The following is a 9,901-nucleotide window of genomic DNA, read 5'->3' on the forward strand; positions in this document are numbered from 1 at the left end:
ACACACAGAGAGACACACACAAAAAACACTACACACACTAAACACACTACACACACGCTAAACACACACACACACACACACACACACAAACACACACACACACACAGACGCACACAAACACACACAAGCACACACACACAGACACAAACAAGCACACACACTACACATACACACAAACACACTAAACACACAAAGAGACACACACTAAAAACACTACACACACAGACACACATACACTACACACACACACGCTAAGCACACACAAAGACACACACTAAACACTAAACACACTACACACACCCTCACACACAGTCACACTTTCTCTCACACACACACTCTCACACACAGGGGCGCCTGCAGGAATAAATGCTATGGTACGCACACCCGCCTACACAACGTGTTTACAAACTTTACTTTCAATTGTAAATATCCTACTGTCATGCAATCACACAGATACACACACACACTACACACACAGAGTCACTGTCATGCAGTCAATGGGATACTGTGCAGAGTTGGGAAGTCATGGTAGGCAAACTGGTTGGTGTGAATACACACACACACAAAGGAAATTGTAAGCACAGTGCGTACGGCCATACACCTGCAGGCATGCCTGCACACACACACACCACTATCTCACGTTGATGTGTGTGTGTGTATGTGTATTGTCTACAGAGACAGCAGATTGCTACAAACAGACCCCAGACAGCCATCTGCTCATTACCACGACACACACCAATACACACCACCATCACACACTTTGTCATCTAGCCACACACACACACACACACTCTCCACTGATCCAGACACACACCGATACACACCACCATCACACACTCTGTCATCCAGCTACACACACAGACACACTCTCCACTGATCCATACACACACCACCATCACACACTCTTCTCATCCAGCCCTCAAGCTCATACACACACCTATACACCACACAACTATTCACACAGATTCAGCCACACCACACACACACACACACACACGTATACACTATACAACTATTCACACAGATTCAGCCACACCACACACTAACCCAAATCACACACACACACACACACAGATACAGGAGAACACTACACTCATGAGAGAGCATTATGCATGGGGTGTGTTATAATTTAATTCATCCCCAGTGCTGATAAGAGGTTGGTAAGGGGAGAGGCCTGCAGCTCCAACATCCCCCCGCCCCACACACACACACACACACATCATCATCATCTCTGTGAGATGTCACCTCACCTCTGGCAGATAGGGACATGCACCTAGCAGGCAGCTGGGACACTACACACACACACACATACACACACACAAACTCTCTCTTTCACACACACACACAGACATACACACAAACACAGACACACTCTCTCTTTCACACACACATCATCTCTCTCTCTCTCACACACACAGACATACACACACACACTCTCTTTCACACACACAAACACACATCTCTCTCTCACACACACACACAAACTCTCTTTTTCACACACACACAAACACATCATCTCTCTTTCACACACACACACTGATCTTTGTCTTTAATCTCTTGCCAGTGCTCGGGGGGAGCTCTCGTCTTATCTCTGGCTGCACCCTGATAACGGGGCCTGATGCGAGGGGCGAGGCCTCCGATATGCCCGGCCCTTTGATGAAACGCGCAGAAATCAAAGGCACACGCGGCGAGGCCTTAGACGGAGCCTGTGGCCAGCTCACACACACACACACACACACACTGAGGCCTTAAACAGCTGACAGATCACACTCCACAGCCCTTCTCCTCTCCTGCAAAAGTCCTTTTCTCCCTTTAAACCTGTAATAAACCAGCATCCCAGATCACTCCCCTTTAAACCTGTAATAAACATGCAGCCCAGATCTCTTCCCTTTAACCCGTTCGTGCCCGTGCCGAACAAAAAAAACGTATTTCTTGAGTATAATACATACCATCAATGGGATATACATACCATTGTAATCAGAAGGATCAGTTCTATCAAATGATGTAAAATACATATGGTAATGTTGATATAGTAATGAACAGTCTTTGAAAATCCTCTCCAAATGTATTCCGAAATTTGTTAAAATTTAATTCCATTCACATAATTCATTTTTATCATATTTCTATACGAGATAGAGAAAAATATAGAGTGTATGACATGTTCAGCAAGTTGTGGGCTATTTAACAAAAAAGACTGAATTGGAATATCATTAACTTTTCAAAAGTTATGATAAATTTAGTGATCAGTGTAAAAAATGCAGGAAACGGGATTTAGAATGTTAACAGAATTCACATTCTCTTTCTCACCAAAAACATAAAAGTATGCATAAAAACTAATAAAGAAGTCAGACACAATGGTTTAGATTTATTTGGTACATAAGAATAAACCATTTATTTGTATATAAGCAAATGCTACAGTCAATAATAATGATATATAAAAGAAAACATGTACCTTACCAGTAATACAGGAAGTAAGTATACTGTATATTTATTGAAGATCAATTCTGAAGAGACATAGTTGAATCAAATGTATTCTTCCTTATATAAATTAGTGTAATATGAAAATGATATACATCTATAAAATGTATTATTTATGATAAGCTAGGAATACAATCAACTTCAACATCACTCAAAAATCAATGTGTTCTAAACATTTGAAAGTAGATTACATATCGACCAGACGGGTGGTGGGGGTTTGGGTGCGAGGCATATGGGTCTGCAAACAAAGGGCTTGATGCGGGACACATGGAAGGTGGGATGGATGCGGCGGAGGGGGGGGGGTAAGGGAGCTTCAGACGAACCGCCGAGGACCTTGCTGATGGGGTACGGACCAATGAAGCGGGGATTCAACTTGGGCGAGACCACCTTCAGGGGGAGATCACGGGTTGACAGCCAGACCCGCTGTCCTTGGACATAGTGTGGAGCCTTGGAGCGATGGCGATCCGCCTGTACCTTGACCCTCGCCTGGACTCGAAGCAGAGTTGACCTGGTGCGCTTCCACGTCCGTCGGCATCGTCGGATGAAGGCCTGCGCCGACGGAACCCCAACATCCTCCTCCTGAGCTGGGAACACTGGAGGCTGGTAGCCGAGACAACACTGGAATGGGGACAGGCCTGTGGAAGATGCAGGCAAGGAGTTAATGGAATACTCCACCCAAGGAAGTTGAAGACTCCAGGACATTGGATCTTGGGAAACCAGGCAGCGCAGAACGGTCTCCGCCTGCTGATTGGCACGCTCAGTCTGACCATTTGTCTGCGGGTGGAAACCTGAGGACAGACAGACTTTGGCACCCAACAGTTTAGGCGTGCCAAAAATTAGAGGTAAATTGAGGGCCCCTATCGGAAACCACGTTAACTGGGAGACCATGTAACCTGAATACATGTTGAATTACAAGCTCGGCAGTCTCTTTGGCAGATGGAAGTTGGGGTAGAGGCACAAGGTGGACAGATTTAGAAAAACGATCAACAATAGTGAGAATGGTGGTGTTACCGTGGGACGTGGGCAGGCCAGTGACAAAGTCCAGGGCTATGTGGGACCAGGGTCTCTTGGGGACCAGGAGGGGTTGCAGAAGGCCAGCAGGTGGTTGGTTAGATGGTTTGTTCTGGGCACATGTAGGACAGGCATCCACAAAGCGCTTTACATCTCTCTCCATAGCCGGCCACCAGAAGCGCTGTCATATGAACGCCATAGTGCGCCTCACTCCAGGGTGGCAGGTTAGTTTAGTGGTGTGAGCCCACTGCATGACCTGGGGACGGACAGATTGAGGCACAAAAAGTTGGTTAGGAGAACAGGCAGAAGGAGTGGACTCACCAGACTGGGCAGTGTGGACGGTGGGCTCTTATGTCCCAAGTGACGGCCCCCACAACACACTGAAGAGGCAGGATGGTACTGGGAGCGGGCACAGAACCAGAATCTGGGAACTGGCGGGAGAGTGCGTCAGGTTAGCCATTCTTAGAGCCTGGACGGAAAGACAGAGAGAAGTTGAACCTGGAGAAGAATAGAGACCAACAGACTTGACGAGGATTTAAACGTTTGGCTGAACGCAAGTATTCCAGGTTTATGTGGTCTGTCCACACTAAAAATGGTTTCTCAGTGCCCTCCAACAGATGGCGCCACTCCTCGAGTGCGAGCTTGACGGCCAGCAGCTCTCTGTCCCCTACGTCATAGTTGCGCTCGGTCGGGGTGAGTCGATGGGAGTAAAACGCGCAGAGGTGGACCTTCTGATCGGTGGCGGAGTGCTGGGACAGAACCGCCCCCACACCTACATTTGAGGCATCTACCTCAACAATGAATTGGCGAGTCAGGTCTGGACGGCACAAAATAGGGGCAGTAGTAAAAAGCTTCTTAAGCTGCACAAAAGCCTCTTCGGCGGCAGGGGTCCAGGAAAAAGGTACCTTGGAAGAGGTCAAGGACGTGAGGGGCGCAGCCACTGTGCCATAATTTCTTATAAAACGCCTATAAAAGTTAACAAATCCCAGAAACGCCTGGAGCTCCCGTCTAGTGGTTGGCTGAGGCCAGTCAGTAACAGCCTTGACCTTGGGACTATCCATCTTAATTCCCCCAGATGTTATTACGAAGCCCAGGAAGGAAATTGTCTCCTTGTGGAATTCACATTTCTCTGCTTTGACGAAGAGCTGATTCTCGAGCAAGCGTTGAAGGACACAGCGGACATGTTGAACATGCTGGGAGACAGATTGGGGAAAAAAAAAAAAAAAAAATAATGTCATACAGATAAACAAACACAAATTTTCCCAACAGGTCCCGGAGGACATCATTTATAAGACGCTGGGCAATTAGTTAGACCGAAAGGCATGACCAGGTATTCATAGTGACCAGATAGCGTGTTGAATGCAGTTTTCCACTCATCCCCTTCCCTTATTCGGACCAAGTGGTAGGCACTACGGAGGTAGAGTTTTGAAAAAATCTTGGCCCCCTGTAGTTGCTCAAAAGCCAGGGGAGCGGGTAGCGGTTCTTGATGGTGATGTCATTCAGACCCCTGTAATCTATGCAGGGGCGCAAGGAGCCGTCTTTCTTCCCCACAAAGAAAAACCCCGCCCCGGCAAGAGAGGAGGAGGGTCGAATGATTCCTGCGGCTAGAGAGTCCCCAATATATTTCATTCAAGGCCTTAGTTTCAGGAATGGATAATAGGTAGAGACGACCCCTAGGGGGCGACGTACCAGGCAGAAGATCAATGGCCATATCATACGGGCGGTGAGGTGGCAATGAGGTAGCTCGGGCCTTGCTGAAAACAGCCTTGAGATCCAGATACTCCGGGGGTACCCCTGACAAGGTCGTCCATGAGAGGAGCTGCACTAGAAGGATCTGAAGACAGAAGAATGAGGGTATTACGCAGACAATTAGACATACAGGAAGAGCTCCAACCCATTATGTTGCCCCTAGCCCAATCTATGTGTGGGTTATGTCTGACCAGCCATGGATGGCCCAGGACAATAGGTGCATGTGGGGACTCTAGCAGGTGAAAGGACAACGCCTCCTGGTGGTTTCCAGAAATGAGCAGACCCAAGGGTGGGGAGATGTGGGACACCAGGGCCAATTTCACCCTGGTCAAGGCCTTTGCCTCAAGAGGCTGTTGGAGCTTGATGGGCGAGAGACAGAGTTCAGCAGCCAGACGAGCATCCAGGAAATTCCCATCAGCGCCAGAATCAATGAGGACGGACACAGGGTGGCGGCGACTCCCGGCAGTGAGGGTGGCTGAGATGAGGAAACGGGTAGTAGAGGGAGGTAGAAGAGTAGCGCTCACCAGTAACTCCCCCTTCACAGGTGAGCGTTGCCTTTTACCGGGCAATGGGCAACAAAATGACCGGGTTGGCCACAATACAGGCAAGAACTGGAGTCCATCCTCCTCTTCCTCTCAGCTGGAGACAAACGGGCTCGATCCACTTGCATGGGTTCAGGGGAATCACTGGAGGCAGCAGGAGGCGGTGAGACACTGTGGGTTGATGCAGCAGGTGACCTCCATCCTCGGTTATAACCTCGCTCACTATGACGCTGCTTAAGCCGCTTCTCAATGCGAATCGCTAGGTCCACCAGACCATCAAAATCCTGAGGCAACTCAAGGGTAAGCAGTTCATCCTTGATTGAGTCAGAGAGACCATTGAGGAAGACATCAAGCTGGGCATCGACATTCCAGCCACTGGTGGTCGCTAGAGTGCGAAAATCGATGGCAAAATCTGATACGGACCTCTTCCCCTGTCTGGACTGGAGTATCTCCCTGGCAGCCTCCCGACCTTGGAAAGATCTGTCGAAGACCTTGATCAAAGGAGTGGCAGGCTGGAGCATCTGCGTCCCATATGGCTGTTCCCCACTCACGGGCCCGGCCCGTCAGGCGAGTAATGACATAGGCAATCTGGGACCGGTCGGTTGGGAAGGTTGCTGGTTGAAGCTGGAACACCAGGGAGCACTGAGATAGAAAAGACCTGCAGGTTCCAGGATCCCCACTGTAGGGTTCAGGGGGAGGCAGCCGAGGCTCAGGGTTAGGATTCTGCTGCGTGAAAAAAGAGGCTGAGCCAGTCACTCGGGACTGAGGCGGCGGCTTGGACGCCGGGAGCTGGAGGTGTTGCAGCTGGGCAGCCAGATCGGTGAGGTTGGATGCAATGGAATCCAAGGACTTCTGCACGGAATCGAACTGGTTCTCATGTTTCCCAATCATCACTCCCGGTCTCTCCAGAACAGACTTGAGCTGTGTGAAATCTGCTGATTCCATCTTGGTCTGATCATACTGTCAGGGTGGTCAGAGGAATCAAATGCAGATTACAGAATATCTTGCAGTCTTGGTTTATTGGAGTGAAAATATTCAATACTCCACAAACTTGATCATCAACAAAAACAGGCTCTCGATAACAAAAAGACCTCTCAGGCGGGATGAGTTCAAAACTAAACAGAGCACAAAAAACTGAAAAGTCGGCAGCGCTTACATGCCGGTAACAGGTACTCTTAGGCAGGTCTCACAAACACAGACACAACGATCAGACAAAGAACAACGAACAACACAGGGTTTAAATACTCAACAAACAAACTGAGATAAAATGCAGGTGGGAAGGTAATTGGGAGATAATAGGCAAGACAGGAAACAGACCAAATAAGGACAAGGGTGTGGCAACAGGAAAAAACTGAAATGCGAAACACATAGAGCAACACCAGAGGGAGCCAAAACATCCAGTCCTATAGGCTCCCTGACAGCATTCCCTTCTGTAGAATGCCAAATCTGACAGCAATTTTGTTTACCAAAAAACAGTCACCTACCGCTAAACTCCAGGCCATACAAGTTACTTTAGTGTTATTATGTATTGTTTTTATAACAAAGCCAACAATTTTTCTTTGGCTCCTGCTGTACAGGAATATGTACTTGATGAAAAGACGACAGAGTAGTAGTTGGAGCAGCTGAAGGCGAGGCTGAAATTTTGACGGAAATGCCTGCCAGCTGTTGTGATAGATTTTCACCAAAGTCTTTCTGGCTGTAGCTACCAAACCTAGGTTCAACACCAGATTCTGCATAGCCAAACTTGAATAATAAGAAACTACTGACAACGGCAATGTCAATGGAGAAAAAGTGTACACAATATGTATTTCTCATTTGGTCAACTCTCCCTGATCCCTTCTGAGACTTGGTTCCCCAGTAGCAATGGATATTAGGGAGGGAAGTGAAGTCCCATGTCAATAATCAATCCCAGAAAACTGTGAAACTCTTCTGGGGTTTCTTCGTCCCATGCCCCTGCACTGTGTGTTTGCATATGATGGCCTACTAAGCACAACCTCCCACCCGTTCCAGTTGGTAAAACCACATATGCCTGGGTCAACAACATATAAAAAACAACATAACTCTATTTCACAGTGTTTTAGTGGCAGTCTACACCACCCTACGCACGCCACCTAAATCTATACCTTCTTCCTCCATCCTCACATGGTCTTCAACATTATGAGCGCAAGCTCATCAGCAGTCAGCTACCTCTTCAGGCCTGCAAGGAGGTCTGTGTAGGTCTTGTCATCCTCCATCTGAAACAACAGTAAAATCATACAAATGTAACACCTTTATTTATTTAAAAAATAAAATCACAAAACTACAGATGTGTGCGTGTGCACATCCATACACAAGAAAAGGTAGCCTAAACTATTGAAGCATTCTGAGTAACTCAAAAATATTTAGAAGTATGAAAAGTCATTTTATTACACATGGGTTTAGCTACCCTAAATCTGATTGCCTGGCTGGCATTAAGATAAAGACAGATTACATTTCACCTAGTAACTAACTGCTGAAATGCAATAATGACATTTCTGACATAATATGTGATTTCACATCATGTTTTCTATAACTACATATTGAGAAGAGTAGAATATCAAGTCATGCCATCTTAGAAAATGTTGAGACAAGCACGTCTGATGTTTGTCATTTAGAAGTTAGCAAGGTAAAACAGTTCACTACAAACTGCCTAGCGAGGTAACAACCCGAGGAGAGGCAATAAGTTAATTAGCACTACATTTCTGACAGAATCCGTGATTTCACATCTTGTTTTCTACAACTACATATTGAGAGGAGTAAAAATATCGCTCAACTTATTTCATGTAAGAGAACGCAACTTAGAAACGCGCCGCCCATTGATTTATTCAGCTTTGGTATGCTATACTGACTTGCCAATATAATGCTTACCTAACAAGCACATTGGTACTAGAAAACAAACTTACTTACAGGTTATATACTAACAGGTTTTTAAATGAAACTAGAAAATGCAATTCCAGGGAATTACCAGTGCATGAAAATGCAAAACATATGGTGTGAAATATATTGTTAAAACAGATGATGTGCTAATTGGCAACCAACATGATGAGGTTTAATATAGTTGGAATGACTGAACTAGGTAGATGAGGTTTAATATAGTTGGAATGACTGAACAGTTAAATAGGTGGATAGTTTAAAAGGTTTAATTATTTCCTAGGTAGATGATGTTTAATATAGTTGGAATGACTGAACTAGGTAGATGAGGTTTAATATAGTTGGAATGACTGAACAGTTAAATAGGTGGATAGTTTAAATGGTTAAATTATTTCCAAGGTAGATGAGGTTTAATATAGTTGGAATGACTAAACTAGATAGATGAGGTTTAATATAGTTGGAATGACTGAACAGTTAAATAGGTGGATAGTTTAAAAGGTTAAATTATTTGCGAGGTAGGCCTAGATGAGGTTTAATATAGTTGGAATGACTGAACAGTTAAATAGGTGGATAGTTTAAATGGTTAAATTATTTCCTAGGTAGATGAGGTTTAATATAGTTGGAATGACTAAACTAGATAGATGAGGTTTAATATAGTTGGAATGACTGAACAGTTAAATAGGTGGATAGTTTAAAAGGTTAAACTAGATGTGCCGCATAGCGGTACAAAATATGACCGCCGCTCAGTCCTGTACATCCGTTCCGCGAAAATAAATCTTTAAAATGAAACTTTTGTGTATGCTTGTTTGGCATGCCTGAGTGTGTGTGCGGCTGCACAGAAAGTACCCTACTGGTGCTGAAAAGGTGAATAGATTGTAGAATAGCCAAAGAAGATGTAGAATTGTTATAAAACCTTTAAAATCTCTAAACAATCACAAGTAGGGCAGTTCATCACAGTTCATCCATTGCAACTGGATTGATGAAAGGTCACTTACACCTGTAGGCTACATTGTATTTGGGAAAAGCAAAAGGTATCAGCATAATGTTATTTATTTATTTATTTATTTATTTTTTATGTATTTTTAAACAAAAACATCTCTGTCAGTTCCATGCCGTTTTCAACAACTATCAAAAACAAAGGTCATTTTTGGATGGATGGATTTTTTGTGAATGTTTCTTCTTCTACATAAGATTTTAGTCATCTTTAGTTCATGTAATACTTTATTGTCAAT

General features: G+C 45.2%; 1 protein-coding gene across 3 annotated transcripts; it reads right to left on the reverse strand.

Moving 5' to 3' along the window:
* Window positions 1–2,630: 2,630 nt before the first annotated feature.
* On the reverse strand, window positions 2,631–7,151 carry LOC121682410. Of its 3 annotated transcripts, none has more exons than XR_006022552.1 (3): window positions 5,430–7,151; window positions 3,490–5,323; window positions 2,631–3,113 (listed from the first exon to the last, which is right to left on the reverse strand). XR_006022552.1 is itself a non-coding variant. In XM_042062544.1 (3 exons), the coding sequence occupies exons 2-3, from the start codon at window positions 3,650–3,652 to the stop codon at window positions 2,647–2,649; spliced, it is 630 nt and encodes a 209-aa protein (XP_041918478.1). In that variant the 5' UTR covers window positions 3,653–3,745; window positions 5,179–7,151; the 3' UTR covers window positions 2,631–2,646. The 3 variants fall into 3 exon arrangements, 2 of the variants coding, with proteins under 2 accessions (XP_041918478.1, XP_041918479.1); XM_042062544.1 differs by having other exon boundaries at window positions 3,490–3,745; window positions 5,179–7,151; XM_042062545.1 differs by lacking the exon at window positions 5,430–7,151 and having other exon boundaries at window positions 3,490–3,958; window positions 5,179–5,195.
* Between the last annotated feature and the right edge of the window lie 2,750 nt (window positions 7,152–9,901).

Source organism: Alosa sapidissima, chromosome 14, assembly GCF_018492685.1.
Source record: "Alosa sapidissima isolate fAloSap1 chromosome 14, fAloSap1.pri, whole genome shotgun sequence".
NCBI lineage: Eukaryota > Metazoa > Chordata > Actinopteri > Clupeiformes > Clupeidae > Alosa > Alosa sapidissima.